This window comes from Hermetia illucens, chromosome 1 (assembly GCF_905115235.1).
Source record: "Hermetia illucens chromosome 1, iHerIll2.2.curated.20191125, whole genome shotgun sequence".
NCBI classification, from domain to species: domain Eukaryota; kingdom Metazoa; phylum Arthropoda; class Insecta; order Diptera; family Stratiomyidae; genus Hermetia; species Hermetia illucens.
In genome coordinates this window covers 143,230,036-143,253,306 of record NC_051849.1, presented here as the reverse complement: position 1 = coordinate 143,253,306, position 23,271 = coordinate 143,230,036, and the positions used below count along the sequence as shown (strand labels likewise).

General features: G+C 39.0%; 1 protein-coding gene across 2 annotated transcripts in view; it reads right to left on the bottom strand.

Annotated features, from left to right (window-relative positions):
• LOC119661467 (ATP-binding cassette sub-family G member 1) overlaps positions 1–23,271 on the bottom strand; it is a 186,971-nt gene that overhangs the window by 6,952 nt on the left and 156,748 nt on the right. For both annotated transcript variants that reach the window (XM_038070828.1, XM_038070829.1), the window contains 8 exons: positions 20,485–20,602; positions 20,241–20,424; positions 11,639–11,784; positions 5,935–6,173; positions 5,637–5,863; positions 5,390–5,558; positions 5,222–5,322; positions 5,004–5,159 (listed from right to left, as the gene is read on the bottom strand). In XM_038070828.1, the coding sequence (XP_037926756.1) occupies positions 5,004–5,159; positions 5,222–5,322; positions 5,390–5,558; positions 5,637–5,863; positions 5,935–6,173; positions 11,639–11,784; positions 20,241–20,424; positions 20,485–20,602 (1,340 nt within the window). The remainder of the gene's footprint in view (positions 1–5,003; positions 5,160–5,221; positions 5,323–5,389; positions 5,559–5,636; positions 5,864–5,934; positions 6,174–11,638; positions 11,785–20,240; positions 20,425–20,484; positions 20,603–23,271) is intronic.

Genomic DNA, 23,271 nt, shown 5'->3' with positions numbered 1-23,271 from the left:
TACCAAAATAGCCGACGAGTAAGTTGCTCTATGGACTCTTGGCACAGAACAGTACAGGATGAGAATGAGTTTTTCGGGAAGTTGTCCGGAAAACTGAAGCGCATCTCAGGTAACCGGGAATGGTGTCGCATGGGTGTTGACGCGCTATATCCCATCAAGGGGTGAAGGAAAACCATATATATTTCCCATTGCTTGCCGCGAGAAAATCTAATCTGCTATTGATTTGCCTCGAGCGAAGTCCCTTTGGTTGCTGCCTCGACAGGATGAACATCGAGGTGTATATGGTTTCATCATGCTGACTTGTTGGTAAAATTTCTTCATGTAGTGGTTGTTGTTCCTGCTCGAGTTCACAGATCTCTTGGTTATCAGGCTAAATCTTCACTCACACCTGAGAGGGTATTTCCATTGTTAAACGGTAGGAGAGTTTATGACTTGCGGTTTCGTCCAAGGCAGAGGTAACTCATCGACACTGCCTCACTTCTGCACTGGTAGCAGCGTGAGCAGACCGAAGTGGTTACAAGGTGGCATTTGCTTTCTTATATTAACTCAAAAACACGACATGTATATGAATTATAATGAGGACAAAAACCCGCATTGCAAAATTCAGGTCTAAGCCTGAACTGAACTAGACTTTTGTTTGAGTATCGAGGGGTTCCTAAGTCCGCTATCCACTTGATACCACAACCGTGGAAGTATGTTGCTTTCCAACTGAATTTTGCAGAACATTGTACCGGCCCAAAACGTCTTTCCATCATTACCGATATTTTAAGTGGAAACGCCCCATCCTGGCCAAACCACATCTTGCTCCTCCTGTTAAGTGGCACATCTTGTAATAAACCGAATGGGACATCCCACAAAAAAAGATTTATACCCCATACTCTGTAAGTTGGCCTACAATAATTCCTGACCAAGCTTTTAAATTCCATCCATATCGATAATATGCTTCGCGATTCAATTCAACGGTGACTATGCATTGTGGTAATTAAAAGTCCAGGATCCAGGAAATAAAATATTTTTAGTGAAGTAACGATTTTCCGTAAAATGAAATGGTTTGAATTAACCTTCTTATATTTTATTGTTGAGATTACTTCTGAGTTATGCATGTTTAAGGTTACGATGATTTTAGTAAATTACAGCTATATTTAGAATTAATTGGTTCTTTTTCTGTTAATCTAATTTTTCAAATGTTCCTACGAACCTCCAGTAATTGAAAACCAATAGCACTGAAGTGCTAATGGTATCTCTTAATGGATCAAGGTTAACAAAAACCAATTATGTCCATGAACTAGCAGTTTTTAAAAGTTACTACCTATTTTCGGCTCAGGTGCTTGGTGTTTCTTTTCAATGAGTGAGTTTTCATTTAACCTATTATAACAACCGCAAATTGAGCACCTAGATTAAAATGACATTAACAAATGTTATCACGGTGTCGTACGGAAGGTCGCGGTTCAAATCTTACTGGTGGCAGTGGAATTTGTAACGTGAGTTAACGTCGGATACCAGTCGACCCAGCTGTGAATGAGTACCTGAGTCAAATCAGGGTAATAATCTCGGACGAGCGTAATGCTGATCACATTGCCTCCTACAGGGTACTGTAATCCTGTAGTGTACCGTTACGGTCTTGAATGAGTTATAGCGGCCCTGATCCAATTGGGTTGTTGCGCCAACGATTATTATTATTATTGTCACGGTGAAAAGGAGATTAATTTTTTGTAAGAAAATTGGTACATTGTGTATACTAAAATTCGAAGGAAAATGGGGTTAAACGGCAAAATTTGTGGGGAGCGGCGGCTTTGTGTGGATTTGAGGGCATTGGTGATCGAGCGATTGGTCAATTATTAGGGCATTCGTTTGGCGCCTGACTTATGGAACTGTTGCAGACAAAAGCCAATATTGTAGCTATGTGAAACGTGGATACTTAGCAAATTTTTGGGGCTAATAAAAGGGAATTCTCCTGTAACAACAAACATTTTAACTTTATTTTAATTGCAAATTTCAATTTGTTGTTGTTGAGAAAAATTTTATGTTTAAAAGTCACGGTTAATGAATAAGAAAATATGAAACGTAATTAAAGTTTTTCCGTTGAGTACCCTCTTCCTTTCCATGTTCTCTGGGCGTCTGTAGGAACTTATTCTATACAGGGTGTCCCGTTCATGATGGTAGAAAGTTTAATTTTGTTGGGGAATGGGCGCTTTACCTTTTACCGTTGCAGAGTTATAGCGTTTTTCGTGACTAGTCTCAAAAAACCTGACCTGTCATCATCACTTCCAAGATATAACTGTTGAAACTTTAAAGAAAGTCCCTAATGCATATTATTGTAACAGTACTCTAACGTTACAAACCTGCAAAGTTGATAAAAGTTGCTCCACTATATTAGCTTTCAATTAACATGTAAAAATGAAGGGCTTAATTATGGAAATTAAATTAAACATGATACTTTTAAAGGCGAACAATAGAGAGAAAACACCAGAACAACCATACCGATCACTTTGGAATTTGCGATAACGGTAGAGTAGTGTCCTAATGCTTGATGATTCATATTGTTAGTTTGGCGCATTGCTTTTCTTTTGGGCGTGTTAGAGTTCATAGACTTCACAGACGGAAAAAGGAATCCTGGGAGAACCAACAAGTCTGTGAACTAGAAAAGTACAGCGAGCAACCACACCAGGCGCGCAAGTTATACACCTCGATGCTCATCCTCCCTGCTGGATATCATATCGGAATGGGCATATGGGAGCGATGGTTGAGTACTTTGATGAGTTACTGAACAACCAGAACATCGACGAGTTGGAGGTCCCGCCAACTGAAGACGGCGGACAAATACTGCCACCACCAAGTACAGAAGAAACAGTCCGTGAAATTCATCGGCTTAAAAATCATAAGTGGCCAGGAGTCGATGAAATTACAGTCGAATTGGTTAAATATGGAGGCGACCAATTACACCAAGTAGTTCATCAACTTGGCACCGAAGCATTATCTGTCTCATACATAAAAAGGGAGATATCACACAGTGCAGCAATTATAGAGGTATCACGTTGGTGAGTACCATCTATAAGATATTCTCCGCTATCTTGCTAGGCCGGACAGCCCTATACGCCCAGAACATCATTGGCTCATACCAAAAAGACTTCACTCCCGGCAAATCAGCAACATATCACCATCTCTTCATCGACTTTAAATCCACCTATGATAGCATAGCTAGGGTAAAACTGTACACGGCCATGAGAGAATTCGGTATCCCGACGAAATTAATAAGACTGACTAGGCTGACCCTGATCAATGTGCGAAGCCAGATAAAGCAGCAGCTCTCAAGACATCAACAAAGGTTTACGACAAGGGATGCCCTATCATGCGTCCTCTTTAACCTGGCCCTTGAGAAAGTGATCCGTGATGGTGAGGTAAATGCAAGAGGTACGATTCTCTTTAAGTCCACTCTACTACTGGCCTATGCTGATGATATCGACATCATGGGAAGAACCACCCGAGACGCACAAACTGCCTTGATCCAGATCGAGCAGGTGGCGCGAGATCTTGGGCTGCACATCCACGAAGGCAAGACAAAATATATGGTGGTAACGTCAGCACCAAAAACCAGCCAATCAACGAACAACATCAAACCGCAGTGGTAAAACGGGAAGAATAAAGATAGGAGACTACAACTTTGAGACCGTTGATAATCTCTCCTATCTAGGGTCGAAAATCACAAACGATAACAGCTACGATGATGAAATCCGCGCACGGTTGTTGTCAGCCAACAGAGCCTATTTCAGCTTACAAAAATTGTTCCGTTCGAAACGTCTTACCATAGGGTCAAAGCTCTTACTTTACAAGACAATGATCTTGCCAGTCCTCATGTATTCCTCGGAGACTTGGGTTCTTAGCAAGAAGAATTACGAACTCTTGGCCGCGTTCGAGAGAAGAATCCTTTGAACAATTTTTGGCCCCCTACATGAGGATGGACGATTCCGTAACCTACATAACGACGAAATCTATGAGCGATACCACGACCGTCCGGTTGTGGATAAAATCCGACTCAAAAGGTTACGGTGGGCGGGTCACTTAATCCGTGTAGATGAGGATGATCCCACCTGCAAAGTCTATAAGGGCAGTATCTATGGTAGAAAAAGAAGACGAGGCAGACCCTGCCTAAGATGGAGCGGTGGCGTAGGCCAGGACACCAGACAGCTTTTGGGGATATCGAATTGGTGGACCTCGTCGCAAAACCGGGATGTCTGGAGTTCCTTATTAAGGCAGGCCTAGACCGGATACCGGTTGTTGCGCCGTTGATGATGATGATGTGTTTGAGTTTTAAGGACTACAAAATCAACGATGCTGATATCACTAAGCAGTACATGAGATCAAATCTGTTGTAATGGCAATTCAAAAGATCTACATAAACCCGTTGCGACATACATATAGTAGCTTATTAATAAAATCAATTAGGAATATGAGCAATATGAGCAGAGTCTAGAATATACAAAGATATCAAAGCCATAGCTGCTTACTTCTCCTGCTTCACTCGGACTGTGTGCAACTTTTCCATTTTAGAGCAACTACTTTGAATTTTCCCATTTCGTGGGAATCACTCGTAATTAAGATATTGAAATGGTTTAGATAAATATTTTCGTTTTTCCATGTCTTGATACTGAAAGGGTCTTTGCCACTTTTCACTTCAATATACAGTTCAGCTTCGGATTATAACCTTTTAGTTCGGCGATGACTTTATTTCCATAATTCGGATTGTTTATGCATTCTAGCAATATCTATTATCTAATATCATTCTCGGCGTACTTTTTTGTGTAAACCTTCTACTAGTAAGGTCCCATGGTGGGCACAATAGTTCTTCAAGAACGCGGTGCGACTTTCCCTTAACAGAAGGTCCCAAGGTGATTTTTTCAAGTGAATCTGTTTTATAATCATTACCAAAGTTTGTATCCTTGGTTAGCTTGATATGATAGCATAGAAATAGGAAGTAATATGTCATGTACAAAAGTTTCACTTACGATCGGATTGGCCATCGTTCCGAGAAATATACCGAAACCGTCTGCAGCTATCGTGAGGGTTATGAACGTTAAAACATACTTCATGAAACGGTCAACCTCCAGTGGCTGGCTGGTCATAAGATATAAAATTGTAGCGAACGTTATCGAAAACAAAACCTACGAAAAAAAAAGATATTTAACTATATTTTATTTACCACGCCTGTAGCAATATTTATTACATGGATCGGTGTCGAAGTGATTTGTGTTGCCAAATAATATGTCCGAAGCTTATACCAATTGTTGAATGTTTCCTTTTTAATTGTTGCAATTTCGAGTGGAACTATGGACGAAAAGTATGATTGGTCAGTGGTTTTAGCAGGGTGATTTGGGCTATTGGTTTTACTTACACTTCAAGACGCTTGGCATCATTGTTGTATACCAAATATACACGACTCCGATCATCAGAAGACCGACGTTGGAAAAGGTTTTGGTGGCATTCGTCCCGGAGTCACCGTACAGAATTCCTATGAGTATTGCACAAAGTATATGAAGAACCAGCTTCAGATGCGTAACAGTCTAAAAGAGGAATATATTTGAGATTTTGTTGGGTTTTCCTAAATCGACACTTAAATTAGATTAATAATCACTTCCTACCCAATCTCTGTAGAAAAGTATATGGCATCTGCCCATTAATATCCACAACTTGATCCATTCTGATGGGGGGTAGATTTTTTTACTGTAATTTATAGAGCGGACCGGTCTAACACTAAGATCCTTAAGTAGGGTGGGAGCTTTCTCTTCTGTTCGCCATTTTGGATCTTCCGCTGCTTCTGTAAGTGCTTTGGTATAATCGCCGTATTCTTTGTTTGTAACTTCGATTACTGAAAAATTTTATTAGAAATAATTATTTATATGATAGAAACAACCCACTAATCTGTGATGTTAAACCTACAGAAATCCGCAGGATTATGATATTGTGGGCAATGAAGTTCCACAGAACTAAGGAAGGGGACTGTGTTAGATGGAGGTCCTTGGTAGACGCAGTTTCCTTCGGCAAGAACATATATGTGACCAAATTCATGGTAAAGTGAGGCTGATGGCTGGTGAATGGTGCAGACTACTGTTCGGCCTTCTGTTGATAGTTTGTTTAGTAGGCTAATGCAATCAGCAGATGAAGAACTATCCAGACCTCTGAAAGTAAAATCCAGAGTTACCACAATTAGCTCTTAATTTTTTGTTAGTTAGATGGGAAGTAGTCTGAAATTTTGATTAAGTATTCTCGTTTTTTATTACTCTTTCTTCTGCAATATCATTTACGCAGGCATAAATATGAGAACCAGACAAAGGCTTTTCTTATTCGAAAATGATTGGAAAAAAACTGCTGAATTTTCTCCAAATTTTATGCATCTAATTCCTGTTAGTGAAATTCGCGCAAAAGAGAATTGTACGTATGCTGCCATTATTGAACTATAACATACTCCGACATTGCGGAATGTAGTTGAGATAGTTGAATCATTAGATTGACAACTTCTTGCCTGGATTTGAGTCCCGGTCATAGATGTTTGCGATTGTCTGAAGAGGGTAGAATATAAAATCGCCTGAGTGGTGGAACCGCGATTCCTCCTATTATATTATATTCCTCCTACTTCGCTAGAAACCAATGAATTCGTGTGGCGTATATATATACAATAGATGACCTAGGCCTATTTTGTTATAGTTCATTAGATCATTGCTCAACTACCTTAGAACAAAGGTTCTAACACGTAAATTTTTACAGTTATGCCGACGTGATTACTGAGTAGGACGATCATCTGAAAGTGTTCTACAACAATTGACGGGTGTGATGCGATGCAATAAACACCAAGCAAATAGCTCTCTCTCCATCTTTCCATGTCGATGGTGTTTCCGATAACACATTGCTAGCGGAAATACAGAATGGCCTCATTTGTAAGGGAGTCAGGAACTCATGGCCCTTCTGGATGGGCAAAATGCTAGAAAATAGTCAAGTAGAAGTAGTATCGGATACCAACTCTATTGTTATGAATTCACTTAAGAGCCAATAGACTGCACGCCATTGAAATTAAATAGGAAACAGATGTCAGTGTGTTGCAATAGTAAGGCTAATGATTGGAGTGGTATCTGAGCAGATAGAACCAAATTCGCTATACCAGTCAGACAGCTATACCAGACAGAGAGTGGCCAATGTGTGCATTATTGGGGCGATGAGAACATGCTCAACGGTATCCCTTAAAGTCCTTCTTGAATTGACTCCTCTTCATGTTCATATTTAGATGCATGCCAGAAGGGAAATCCTTAGAATTTCCGGAGACCCAGAACTATTTAAACTGAAGGAAGAAGATATTCTTCTAGGGAGAGTATAGCAATGGCCTTCTGCTAAAACAAGCAACTGATTGCTAACCGATTGCTTGGTACGCAACGGGCAGAGAGAATTGACGTAGGGGTCATTGGTTCAAAGAAAAATACTTGGAACCAATGAGTAATTATACCGGAATATTCCTTTTAACCTCCAAAGAAACTATAGGGGGTAGAACACTGCGGCGCTCAGTTCCAACCAGATGAACTCCAGACCAGTACGAGAATGGCTAGGTAAATTAAATACGCTTGGTTTGTACAATAAGGTCTAGAAACTCTAGTTTCAAGGCCAATTTTTGTTAAAAGGCAATTAAGCACTGGATGAACTGGCTTTAAAGGGAGCGGAAACACCCCTGTAAGGACCACAACTCTTTTGTAGCATGGGGTCTATGACCATGACAATCAGGAAAAGTCGGAATAATGGAAGCTAGATGCTTCGTTTATAAAGGTTTTCTGTTGATCTTATGTGAGCATTTTTCTATGCACTTAAGCGTAACCTTGTGGTGTTTCTAGCGCTACTAAATACGTTTAGGACGTGCAGCAGAAAAAGCAAAAACCGTCTAATGATTTCAAATTTCTATGTTTTCTCGTCCATATATAGTTAGGAAAATAAAATATTCATTCTTACATTGACAAATTCCAAGATACATGTACACATTAAAGATAATGAATCAATTTTAATAATCAGAGTGAAATTATGCGGTGTTTCCAACGATTAATTAATTAAAGTAATAAAAACTTGTTGTTTCTTTTTCGTTGGTGTGGGTATTTATTCTTGCAAATACCGATATTTCGGGAACCACTTGTTCCCTTCATCAGTGCAAACTTGAAGGGAACTGATGAAGGGAACAAGTGGTTCCCGAAATATCGATATTTGCAAGAATAAATACCCACACCAACGAAAAAGAAACAACAAGTTTTTATTACTTCAATTTTAATAAGATTTCATTTCGCACAAAACCTTATAAAGGGGAACAACTGAGGGAATTATAATAAGCGAAGTTACCTGGAATGGACTAGTGCAGGGTACCTATGGAGAAATATGGATCAAAGTGGTCGCAAGATTGTTTGAACTTGGCCAAGAAGTGATTTAGGATATTGGAAATGCTCAGGGGTCACAGCAGGTTAAACTATCACAACCGAACACTGGTTATAGCTCAGGAGAGCTTATATTCTGGTACAAACAGCGCCCCCAAACTTCGCATATATACATGTCTCGCCGTCTCGATTAATTGAGACAGATATACAATTAACTAAAAAATTTTAAAAAAGTTGAAATAAGGTACTGCCACCCAGCTCCACGTACATTATCTCAGACTGTTCAATGATAATTATACATATCACTACATATTGTATATAGAACCGTAAAAATTGCATATAATTTTTCTACCTTGTGTCAAAGTATAACTTAGTGGTAAATTATCACCCGTAATATAAGCATAATCTGCAGAGAATTTTGGAAAATGATCGGATAAAACTGAAGTGAAGGGATCGCAGGCTTTTTTGATGAGCATATAGAATATGGCGGTCAAAGGGTAGTATAGGTCCCAAGACGAAACGTGGATTGGTACCCACGATGGAGCATGGAACCTGGGAAACGCCTGCTAAACCAACACCACGTGATGATCGCTGGGGTAACAGCGGTGCAAGGCATGCGCTGGACAGGGACCGGTTTCTTAGAGAAGAGTCACTACACCAAATATTATAGTGGCCATCTAGTAAACCATGTGCTCGGAGTAGGTCTCCTAGTCAGCCAAAAAATGAAACCTGCTGTTATACGGTTTTGAAAACATAGGAGAAAGGCTATACATTTTGTGTTTGCAAGGCAAATTTAGAAATATAAGCTTCATTAACGTTCACGCCCCTACAGAGGAGACTTCAGAATCGGTGAAGGATACCTTCTACGAGGCAGTTGAGGGGACTCTCGAATTAGAGATTTCAAGAGTCAAGTAGGGACGGAGCTCGTATTCAGGCAATACGTTGTCTCCCATAGCTTACATAAAGATACCAATCATAACGTACTAAGGATTATTCAATTAGCAGTATAACACGAAATGGTTGTTGGAAGTACCTGGTTTGCGCGGAAAGCGGTTCACAAACATACCACATGCCGCAATAACTGCAGCTAAGGGATGTCTTGGAGATGAAGCATCAACAAATGATCTTCACAACCACCTAAAGAGCGTTATCATTGATACGGCCACAAACATGCTTGGCCCCAGCCATGTTGTATTTTCAAAAAACGCTGGCACGCGCAAAGACTTATCACGAACTCCGTCGAGCGGAGAAGCGACTTCACAGCCGGAAAAAGGAAGTCTGGAAGAACCAACAGAGAATGCAACAGCCGCGGAAGTTTTACCAACAAATCAGCAGGATGAAGCCTTACACACCTCGATGCTCATCCTGCCGAGATAAAGGGGAAAATCTGATTTCCGACAGAATGGGGATATTGGAGCAATGGGTTGAGCACTTCGATGAGCTGTACAATAACCAAAATATCGGCGAGTTGGAGGTCCCGCCAACTGCGGACGACGGACAAATATTGCCACCACCAAGCATAGAAGAAATAGCCCGTGCAATCCATCGGCTTAAAAACCATAAGTCGCCAGAAGCAGATTTGGTTAAATATGGAGGCAACCAACTACAACAAGCGGTTCATCAACTGATGCTCAAGGCGTGGGATAGCGACTCAATGCCTGACGGCCACGAGGCATTATCTGTCCCATACATAAAAAGGGAGATATCACACAGTGTAGTAATTAAAGAGGTGTCACGCTGCTGAGTACCTTCTATAAGATATTCTCCGCTAGCTTGCAAAGCCGTATAGTCCCATACGCCCAGAACGTCATTGGTTCATAGAAAATAGGCTTTCCTCCAGGTAAATCAACCGCAGATCAGATTTTCTTTCTGCGGCAATCGATGAAAAAACAGCTGGAATATGGCCATCAGTATTATGCTCTATATTACCATTTATATTCAAAGATGAATTTATGGGGGTTTTTTGACAAATTTCTCAAATGTAGTAATATAATGTTAATATACCATTATTTATTTGAAAAAATATCGGTAATGGAGACGAAGATGTTACGTTGAACTAGTGGCGTGACACGTTTTGATCACATCCGAAATGAGGACATCTGTGATCGTTATGGGGTTGCACCGATCGTGGAAAAGTTGCGAGAGAGGCGTCTTCGATGGTATGGTCACGCAAGTCGTGCTAAGGAGAATTGACTTGCCAAGATTGATCTGAACATCGAAGTCGATGGTAAACGACCAAAAGGCAGGCCTAAACAACGGTGGCTTGATACGCTAGATGGGGATTTAAAAGCCTCGAGATTGCACCCAGATCAGGCATTCGATAGAGCCAAATGGCGAAACCGATCACGACGAGCCGACCCCGCTTGTGAACGGGACAAAGGCTGAAGAAAGAGAAGAAGATTTGAAAAAATATCTAAATGGGATGTATTTGGAGGGCTAGTTTTTATAGAAGTGCATTGATAACCTTTGGCGCAACAGTCCAATTGGATCAGGCCTTCATTCAAGCCCATAACGGTACACTACAGGATTACAGTACCCTATAAGAGGCAATGTGGCCAATATTGCGCTCGCCCGAGATTATTACCCTGATTTGATTCAGGTACTCATTCTCAGCTGAGTTGGCTGGTATCCGACGTCAAATCACGACAGGATAGACTTCCGTACGACAGCCTTGTGCTCTAATCACTCAACTATCCGCACACAGAAGTGCATTGTTCTCCTCTATTTCAAAATAATAATTAAAACTTTTCATTCGATACAGGACCATATTTTGAGGACAAGCTTTTCCATCCTTCTTTCGCTTGTAAGGTAACTTCTCCATACCGTTAAACCTTTTATTGTGCCGGACAATAATCTTGGTAGTTCTCATGTATTTCTTGGAGTTTTTTGAGTGTTTTCGAGAAGAATTCTGGTTACGATTAAAAAGCCTCCGGTGGGCGGGTCATATAATCTGTACAGGCGAGAATGACCTAGCCCGAAAAAGCTATAGATGCAATATCCTTGGTATTCGAATTTAGCAATGGTGTAGGCCAGGAAGCTACGCGGTTGGTAGAAGTACTGAATTAGTGAACCTCCGCGCAAGAACGGGATATCTGAACTTTGCTCGCTTGGAATAATAATAAAATTTTTTAATTTATTCAAAACGTATGGTTATCAGTTTCCACAAAATTATAAGCGCGAACAAAGTGCTAATCTGTTTAATTCACAGGCTAGGTGGCAAAAAAAACATTAAAAAGGGTACTCACGTCGTAGGTTCATCAAGAAATAATACTGGTGGATCATCCAAAAGTTCTAACGCTATAGATAGACGCTTCCTTTGACCGCCAGATAAATTGGAGCACCTTGTTTTCATCGAGAAGCTTAAACCTAATGAGGAAAGAATGTTTTCTACCTGAAACGAAAAAAATCTACGTTAGTTTTATTGTATGGAAATAAATGGAATGATAATTAGATTGGGTTTAAGTTTATTTAGGCTCGACGTTTCTTTTCAGGAATGAGGTCAAAATCAATCTGATCGGGATTGAATTTGGCATCGAATAGCACGACGAGGAAGTTGGTGGTCGAGGAAATCTTATCGAAAGGTGGATGCGGGATAACTGCCTTAGCTGTAGATGAGTGCAATGAAGACCATGTTGCCTTCTTGTGTTCCGTCATGATTTAGGTTACGTCACCAGTTCTTACGACCACTACGAATGGTGCATGAAAAACATAAAAGTTACTTCCTAAAATCCCGTGCTCGCTATAACTCAGACCCGAATAACTTAGATCATGAATCAATACGACCCAATATAGCATGATATGCATACTTTTTGCAAAGGATTACCAACCAATTACATCATGGTTATTCTTTTCTTTGAGGAAAGAATTATGCATTACTAAATCATATAACGCTGCACTGTGTGCTCGACCTTATTCGAATTGTTTCTTAGATATCGTGAAATCAACATTAAAGGTTTTTGAACTTCTTGCAGACAGAGGATTTTTTTTATAGAAAAGAAGGAGAAATATTTCACATGCATCCTGATGTAGTAGAACGAGCCATATCCACCGCTAAACTTTCTTATTTCGAAAAGTATCGTTAGAGGGAAGTGTTTCCTCAAAATTTTGAAAGGTGAAAGTTAATGTTTGTCTATCTATAGCTGAGGCTAAATTCTCCTATTTGCCTCGTTCCTACCCAAGACAGATTGCATTAAGCACGCATTCAGTCGTAGACTTCGGTTTCATTTGTTCGTTGTAGTCCTTAGCCAATGGGATACGATAAGGTAAAATTCTCACCATCACTCCAAAAAGCAACTCGAACATTCTTGAAACAATTCACCAAGTGACTGTGAAGTTTCCTTAATATGATACGGGCCTCATATACGATAATGGTGTGGAATTATATTCCTCTGTTATACCCGTAAATCCACTTATTTTTTCATCATCATCAACGGCGCAACAACCGGTATCCGGTCTAGGCCTGCCTTAATAAGGAACTCCAGACATCCCGGTTTTGCGCCGAGGTCCACCAATTCGATATCCCTAAAAGCTGTCTGGCGTCCTGGCCCACGCCATCGCTCCATCTTAGGCAGGGTCTGCCTCGTCTTCTTTTCCTACCATAGATATTGCCCTTATAGACTTTCCGGGTGGGATCATCTTCATCCATACGGATTAAGTGACCCGCCCACCGTAACCTATTGAGCCGGATTTTATCCACAACCGTACGGTCATGGTATCGCTCATAGATTTCGTCATTGTGTAGGCTACGGAATCGTCCATCCTCATGTAGGGGGCCAAAAATTCTTCGGAGGATTCTTCTCTCGAACGCGGCCAAGAGTTCGCAATTTTTCTTGCTAAGAACCCAAGTTTATTTTTTGCATAAAAATATTTGTACGCTTGGTGGTCCCAGTTGTACAAAGCTCATAGTGTATATTTATTAAGGGGGTCATCCCGTGTGTCGGGTTGGAGAAATCGATTTTTTTTTGCATGAATTGTATCTATAAATAGTGGAGAATATGTGGGCAAAGGGATTTTCCGATATTCCGAGCCGTTCAGAAATAACAGTGTTAAACAGGTAAGGAATTTACAGCCGCGGCTAGAGTACTCGATGAGAAAGAGCATCGGATCTTTTTTTACCTGTTAGTTTTTTACCTGAGCCTTATAAATTCGAACACAAGTATAAATATAAAAAGATGGAAAACCAATCAATTATCTAAACTTATTTGCTTGTATTGGAATAAAAAGGATAATCCAGTCTAGAGTGAGCACTGAACGGCTTTCAAGCTATACTCAGTTATATTTTGTTGTAAGTATTGTGCTGTTTGTGTGTTCAGTGATTTTTTTAAATGGATCGTACGAAGGGAGATTGCTTTAACGTTCAACGTCATGCTCGCACTAAAAAACGAGTATTTCATTGGAATCGATATTTATTAGAGAAGAAAAAGGACTTCGCATCAACATCAGCAAAGAAACTTTTGGCAAGCATGAACATGGATGTTCCAATTGCGACAAGTTTTGTATATTGTATATTGGATTTTGCTGGAGTTTTCTCCAGTATTTCTGCAAATAATAAAATATACGTAGTAGTAAAAAAGGAATGCGTAGGACATGTCGAGAAAAGAATGGGAACGCGGCTTAGAAATGCAAAGAAGAATCACAAAGGCATTGGTGGAAAAGGGGCTGGAAAACTTACTGATAAGGTTATTAATGACCTCACTACATTTTTTGGGCTAGCTATTCATCGACACGCAAATTCGATGGAAGGAATGAAGCAAGAAATTTGGGCAACTTTCTTCCATAAATGTTTTACAGACGAAAATCCTCAGCATTAAAATTGTCCAGCAGGCGAGGACAGTTGGTGCAAATGGCGCAAAGCGGAAGCTAAAGGAGAACTGTATAATTTCCACCACGAGAAGGCACCTTTGACTGAAGAAGTTCAAACAGTCATCAAACCAATCTACGAAGATTTGTCACGAGATGATCTTTTGAACAGATATTTAGGAGCAGAGACCCAGAATAACAATGAGTCGTTAAATGCATTGATCTGGGCGTTTGCTCCTTAACACCTTCATTCTGGCGCCAAGGTCGTAGAAATAGCCATTTTTCTGGCTGTAATTATTTTCAATGAAGGATTCAATGGCATTCTCAAAATCGTAATGACAATGGGATGTCAAGTTGGTCACATATGTCAGGTTTATGCCGACCGCCTAAATGAAGCGCGAATTTGGCGGTCCGAAAGACGATCGACTGACCTTGCTAAAAGAGCCGGAATTGAAGCCAGAGAGCAACAATCGGCCTTACATGGCTTTTTTGAAGAAACGGAGGGTGCTCTCTATGGATCAGGTATAGCAGATTAATGGTGAGTGAAAATTTTACTGTTGATAATCACATTTAAATTTTCAAATGCGTTTTTCTCGAAACTGTATCTTGAAAATCGGCTGCCACCATAGCTCAAAATCGTTCCAACCAAATTCTTTGAAATTTTCACGACTTCTTTAATACATATTTCTAAGGTCCGCAAACTAGGATAATTGCAATCGGACGGGTCGTTTTTTTTTATTCATAAAAAAAGCCGTAAAAAAACACCAAAATCCAAAAAATTAAGTTTAAAAGCCCACCAAAAATTTACTTTTTAATATTTTCTAATTATCCTAGTTTGCGGACCGTGAAATATTGTCCACATTAAAATACAGTTTAGTTTTTTTTCCTCAGATGAACACAGCGCCCTCCAGCGTGGCAGCATAAAAACACCTTTTTTTGGAGATGGGTGCATAAATTGATACGTATGCCGAAAACTAGCCACGATATCAAGCTGAAAAATTTATCACGTATACTAGGGGTATCAGTAAACATATGGTGAAAATCACGTTTCTATCTTTATTCAGTCCTCTAAAATAATTTTTCAAAAAAAGCCAAAAAAACGGCCTTCACAGGGTCATCCAAATTTAATGTACCTTAAGGCACAGTAATCTTGCGCGAAAAAGACAACTTTGTCCTACTAAAACTTTGTTAATAATAGTAGGATTTCAAACAGACTTTCCAATATGGTGCTATATATTGTGATCTATATTATTTGCACTTCTAGGATGAAGGGAAGTTCATTCACCTCCTCTTAAACTCAACGGAGAACAATGTTATTCACGGCATGCATGTGGGCCATAATTACAACCTTTCTACCTATTTATGAATAATGAGCCAGAAATTCTTTTTATCTTGATTAGCAATTTTATTTATAAAACTATTTGATTAATCCTCTATCAGATTGTTTTTATGAATTGTGCTTTTTCTTTCAGATCAAACCATTCATCAAGTCAATTTTCGAATCTTCTTAATTTTTAATTAGTAAGTACATAAGTGCCAGGTAACGGAGCAAAGTCGAGTGAATGTGGCGGGTAGGGTAACACTTTAAATAAAGAGCTAACTGATCTATGATGGGCTTTCCCTTCTGTGGAGGTCCATTATCATGTACAATAATGACTCCGTATCATATGTTGTTTTTCGGCCAAAGCTTTTTTCAAGATGATGACTTGCAGTAAATACGATTTTTATTTGCCGTTTTCGTATACTTTACATACATCAGTATTTCCTTCGTGCTGGTTGCCCCTGCTGTTACTGTTCTTCATTTATTGTTGCGCGTGACGATTCGAAGTCCTTCTGTTGCATTGCTAAAGCAGAATTTGTGGCGCGTTCTTCCTGGTTTCTATTTGCCTCTTAGTCAATTGAGGGGGTACTACTTTCCGGATTTGTGAATTTTTCCATCCCTTGCAAATTTCGTAAAATAGTTTACCGATTGACCTGCAATACAACCTTGATGTTGTGCCTTAGGGTGCATCAAAGACGTTCTATGGGGTCCACATCTGGGGACTAGGCCGGCGAATCCACAAGGCAATGCTATTCTATCAACCTATTGCGGTATCTGACTTGTAATAGGGTAATAGGGTATATTAACTTGTTAGAATTTAGCACCACTCAAGTCGGTGTTACTGAAAATGTGCGTTATTGGAGGCATCAAGCCACTTTCTAACACATTTGTATACTTCTCGTTGTTTATCCGAACTTCACAAAAGACCATGACCCGATGCCACACCCATACATTTTAACAGCATAAAACTGTTTCCTCCGTGCATAACAGTGGCCTCTTAAGCTCAATGTATTATAAAATGATGTAACTCAGGAGGAAATTCATAGTTCTCATATTCCCACCAAATTTCGCATCAATATGATGAACCGTCTCTGAGAAAATGGTTGTAGCTGACAGACAAGCAATAAGCCGATTTTAATAAGGTTTTATTTCACACAAACCATTAAAAAGTGCTAATTAGGATCTTTCATTTGATTTCCCACATTACCCACATTTGGTACCAATTTATATGGGAACCTTCCTTAATATGGGACCCTCCCCTAAAATTAATATAGAAAATGTCACCCACTGCATACATGGGGTGCCACAATTCCAAGGTTTCCATAAAATTTGGTGTTAATATGTGCAACAGTGTGTGAAAAAAACGTGTTCAAAGTTTTTAAAGATTTTTTTCGTTAAAAAGCAAATGTATTTTTAATCTTCATGATATAATGATATGATATCTTATAAGGAATTAGATTAGCAATTTCAATTTTTGAAAAAAGTCCTTTAAGGTAGTCACCTTCAGTATTGCTATGTTCGTCAACTTTTTGGGCGGGAAAAAACGAGTACAAAGTAATTTTTCCAATTTATGGTTAATTTATAGGAGAAATATCGTGTGGCTAGAAATCAACTACCTGAAAAACTGAAGCTCTTTTTGTTAAAGTTGTACAGAAAGGCCCTAGTCAGAGAGTAGTTGCTAAGCAATTCAGCATTACGTAGTCTGATTCTTTCTTTGCAAGAAAGAAGGGTAGCGGACATCCGAGGAAATCAACTGAGGCCCAGGACCATCTGCTCTACTATGTAAAAAGAGTCGTTTAAAATCGCCTCTTCATGTCGGAGATTAGGGCGACAACTCGTGGAAGTTGAGAGTTGCGACCGATATAATTAGAAATATTTTGAGGTGGACAATTAAACTTGTGTTTTAAGATTTTCTGTAAAATAAAACCTTACTAAAAGGGTTTACGGTCTTTCTGTCTGTCACACCTTATATATCACGAACGGCTGCTTGTATTGATACCAAATTTGGTAAAAAGATGGGACTTGTAAATCTCACATGCAGTAAGCAACATAATTCCACATAATTCCACAACATAAGCAACATAATTCCACGTTCAGTTTAAAGGGGGTACCCGGTATTATTTTTGACATTGGTTGCAAGAGAAAGGAATGCTGAGATCCGAGAAGGATTACTTACTTCAAGGGCCTGTTCCCAGGAACCACCCAAGACTAAAATCTGAAAAAATATGGTGGTCCATCTTGACCTCAAAATATTCTTCATATCAATACCTTTTTGGAATAAAGTTAATATGTAATTTCTTATTGTGATTGGATGTCGGATATCAGTCGACTCAGCTACGAATGAGGACCTGAGTCAAATCAGGGCAATAATCCCAGACGAGCACAATGCTGACCACATTACTGTAGTGTATTGTTACGGTCTTTATAAACGATGATGATTATTATTATTATAATATGTAATAGTATATTACCATACTTATTATAAGTATATTTTTTAGAAATAGACACCATGGTGCAATCAACGAAAGCACATTCACAAAGTTAAGAATGGATATGACGCATCAGCGGAACAAAAAGGCAAGGAAAATCTCAATGCTATACAAATGAGACAAACTAAACCCATAAACATCATGAGCTTGGTACAAATGGAGCAAATGCCCAATGAAATATGCTAATTATAAGCAATACACAATGACTTTCATACCTGAAGCGTATTTGTGTTTCAACATGTTGGTATATGTGTAGGTGTGATCCGGCTAATCAAAATTAATGCTCTTTTCAACAGAAGAGATTCGCCATGTTCGACTACCTTTTGGAAAACGCTAGGACGTCAAACACCAAGTGTCCGCGGTCAAACATGGAGGTGGATCTATGATGGTAAGATCCTGTTTTTCTCGTAGTACAGTTGGTCCAGAGTTTAAGCTTGTGGGTGTAATGGCTGCAGCTAAATACTGTCATTTGTTATCGGAATCTATGCTACTTCATTCTCGTTAGAAATAAGCCAACGATTATATTTTTATGCACATCAATATTCAGAAACTTTCAGCTCGAATGATGACGAGTTGGCTGGAGGACAACCATGCAAACGACTCGAATCCCATCGAATATATCTGGGAAACCATTGATAACAGTTCAGGGAACGTTATTTCAGAAAAACAGCTGGCCTATACCCGCCAATGAGTAAGAGTGAGCGAAACTGCCGATCGATTTGATTTTTTGGCTTGTTGATTCCATGCACCAGCGTTGTCATGAAGTTATTACTACGAAACGATATACTACAAATTATTGAACTTTTATTCGCATACTTGTTCTTTTTATGGTTTTGTGTGAAACAAAACCTTATTAGAATCGATTCGATGTATGTCTGTCTTACACACTCGATTTATTCGGAAACGGCTGTCACGAAAATTTGTGAGAACATGAATAAAGTTAATAATAGTATATTAGCATTTTTAGAAGCCAGAAGCCAAAACTTCCTCTTAAGTTCATGCCAGAAGTATAAGTTCCCTTTTTTAAAAAAAGGACATAAGGCACAAGTTAGTTAAGATTGAGGAAAATCCAATACCAATACCGTCCCCATACATGCAAAAGGGGGGTGTAAAATTTTTTTCACCAAATATAGTCATGTGGGGTATCAAATGAAAGGTTTCGATTAGTACTTTTCGAAGCCGGCCTTAGTTTTCAGATTTGTTAAAAAGGCGGGGAGTGGGAAGGGTGGAAAGTGATGATTTCTTCAACGGACCCATTCTCAGAAACTACCCAACCGAAAAATATGAAAAAAATCATGAAGCTGCCTCTATACGGTACCCAGGCCTCAAAATACTCTCCATATCGATATCTGTTAAAATTAAGTTAATAATAGTATATTACCGTATTTTTGGGAAAATTGAGTAAACCCCCCTTAAGTTTATGTCAGAGTAAAAGTTGGTAGTAGTATAAAATATAATATGAAGCATATTATCTCCAAGTTTGATCAAAATCATACTTTTATTAACAAAGTTACAGTAGCTCAAAGTTGCCTTACCGTGTAAATTTACAACCCGAAGTACTAAATCTGATATGCTAAATGCATATTCTTAACGGGCTACGTACAAATGGGATAGTTATACTCTCAAATATACTCACACAAAAAACAAACAAAACCTTTCATACCTGAAGCGCCCAGCTTCCGGTTTCCCGACTTGTTTCCATTCTCCTAGATTCACGGTGGAAGCGAAGAGCCCGGAGGAGACATTGGGGAGTACGAAAGGACTAATTAAGGAAATGCGTGCATGTCGGGAAAACTGGAAAGCATATGACCACATAGTGGGGCGGATTCGTTCTAGGGTGAGAGAAGTAGACGAGGAAGCCACAGTTGCGAATGTAATAGATGGACGAAGGGAGAGGTAGCTAGAGCTATGTTCATACGAAGACGTGATGCTTTGCCGTGCTTCCGCGGGGAAAAGGGAGGAATTGGAGGCTGAAAATCCTAAACACTAGTAATATACGTGCCAGTATTTTTTGGAAAAAATAGATAGACAAATACACCGAAAAATGTTGATAAATTTCTGTTCTCACAAAACCTTAAAAAGATTTTGGCATGTCATTGATATTATTGATCCGATGTTGATTAAAGTTCAACTTTTCTGTTGAAAGTCGTGAATGGAACGTAGGGTGGGCAGACAGAAGTTTAGTATAAATGTCAATATTATTTCTTAAGGGATAATTCGACACAATATCATACTCACTAGTATGTGTTTCTCCTTGGTACTCATTGATTTGTTTGAAATTTTTAAAGTAGCGGCAAGTATCATGGTTTCCTGTACTGTAAATAGTGGAAATAAGTTATCCTCTTGTAAAATGTAGCTGCAAATCTTCCTGCTCTCTTTTCCATTCTTAGCAATACTGATTTGACCGGAGACGCCTATTTTCCTGTGTAAAAATAAAATATAAAAAATGCATTCTAATTCCTAAAATAAATTATCAACTTACACAAATCCAGTCAATATATTCAGCAATGAGGATTTCCCAGCACCAGATGGACCCATTATGGCGGTTAGTTCACCTGATTTGAAAGTTCCCGACACACCTTTCAGAATAGTCTTTTTTCCTGAAAAAAAGAGAAAAAAATAAAACTGTGTTACTTGTTCAATAAATTATATTGTAATTTCAACAATTAATAAATTGTGGAATGAAAGCTGAGCTCGTCAAATAGACAAAGATGCTTCCAGAAAGCTCAAGTATTACAGCCAAAGTTTATCAAAATGGGTTCATTCACTGTACAATTGATAGAATTCGACAATCAAAGGAAAATGTGCATTATTTAATAATAAATTGATCTGGATCGGTTTGGCTATGAAAGGTCTTTTGCTTTTCCTATGTGAAGATTTTGAGTGCACGATTGTTCTGTGTGTACGTATCTTAAAATTCTATTGTATACTCTTTTATAAGACATGGTTATAAAAAATGAGTGCGAAATTGAAGCTACTTTGTTGTTTATTATTCTAATCTATACTATTCTTAAGTAATTGAATCTATTTTACATTTGATTAAAAAAACTAGAGAAATGAAAATGTTCCCACTTGATCCGCTTTCCCATGTTTAACGGTTTTAAGTAATTGGCAAGGTTATTTAATGTTGTGCTGTATAATACAGGGTGCGGCAGCATAACTTCCTTTTTTCAAAACTCAATAAAAACTATTGTATACATCGGAAAATATTTATTTATTTTTTATAATGTAGGTACATGTCTAAAGTTTTTATTTACATTGTTTTGAAGATCAAATCTGTCAGGTGACGTCCCCCATTCTCCATACGTTGCGTAAACCGATTTCTGGCGTTTGTCATGACTCTTGTTAGCATAGCAGGTGTGATGTTGGCAATTTCTTCTTGGATGTTGGTCTTCAAATCTTGTAGGGTTCTTGGACGGTTCACATAAACACAGGATTTCAAAAAACCCCATAGAAAAGTCATAAGGGGACAGATCGGGAGAGCGTGCCGGCTATTCCAAATCGCCTCTAATTGAGATAAGGCGCTCTGGAAAGTGTTCCCTCAAAACAGCAATCGATGCTCTTGAAGTGTGTGCCTTTGCACCGTCTTGTTGGAACCAAGTGTCCCCCAAATCAAAATTTTCTAGCCGTGGGAAAAAAATTCTGTAGCATGTTTACATACCGGTCCGAATTCACTGTCACTGTAACCTCATTTTCCTCAAAAAACCAGGGACCAATAATTCCAGCTGAGGAAATTGCACACCACACTGTGACTTTGGGTGAATGCAAAGGCTTTTGATGCAATTCTCGAGGGTTGGTGTCAGCCCAGTAGCGCATGTTTTGTTTGTTAACCGACCCACACAAACGAAAATGGGCTTCATCGCTAAAAAAAAACAATAGCATCCTCGGGAACGACATCAAGAAGAAGCTCACACGCGTTCATCCGAGAATTGAAGTCACGTTCTGAAAGTTCCTGCACTATCGCCATCTTATAGGGATGAAAATGAAGATCATCACGAAAAATTCTTCTCATAGAATGATCGGATAGTCCGCGCAGAACGCCGTGGCGATCGCAACATTGACTATGTAATTTTACATTATGTCTGTATATAATTGGTAATTGATGATGTTATTAGTATAATTAAACATCATTTTATAGCTGTAAGAATAATCTCATTTTACATATAATACATATTTGAGACCTGAGTATGTCAGACTATTCATTTAATGTGATTAATTAATGAACAAGTGAAGTCGATTTACACGAAAAAAATTCGATCTAGTATAACATTGTGAACAAAAGCAGGATTTCCATTAAATTTTCTAGTATTATGTTGTATATCATAGCTCAAAATATAATAATAATCTTACTAAGCAAATATCGATATTTCGGGGACAACGTACACTGAAGAAGGGAACAAGTTGTTCCCGAAATATCGATAATTAATAAAATAATCACTACTAGCGACGGAAACGATCTTACGTTTTAATTCCCTAAACCGACTGGTATTTGGCATCCAATCACGATACAAACCCTTCTGCCATCAGTGAGATTTGAACCATAACCCGGCATGTGACAGCCTAGCAACCTAACCACTTATCCGTTCGGACATAATGGGTTGCAATCCTCTAAGTGGACGACAACAAGACAACCAGAATAATGCGTTGAGGATCACCAACTTATCTTTATTAGATATACAAATTGGTTTGCGCCTCCCATATCTTATCCATCAATGCAAATAGGAAGAGTGTGATGACCTGACACACTGAGGTTCCCAGTTTCGTTGTCGCTATCCGCTTAGGTGACTATTTAGCAATCACTGCAAGAAATCGCATGCACAAAATATGCACAAAACGAACAGACTTAGATTGACTGCGAACTAAGCGTCAGCGGTAAGTAAATGAAGAGAAAAGTCTAGTGGAGAAATGTCGCCGACATCGATTTTATTATCGCTGGTTGAATGCTACTCTAGGTCGAGTAATTATAACACCACGATTATAAGGATGAAGAATAACAAATTCAGCACATAATGCGAGAACACAATATTTTGAAAAATGTTCTTATAAAATATATTGATGAAATTTCGATAAAAAGTGAACACCAATGATATTCTTACTGTAACAAAATTCGAAAATGATAAAACCGTGTCTAACTGTGTGACTAAAAACTTGTGAGTGTCCCGTGCCACGGTTGGAGACAGACGAGACCGGCTTATTTCCATGCGGTCTTTTCTGTCCCAACCAACGGCACTTTCTCACCGCTAATCCTCCACTCCCGTGGCGAGTTCTA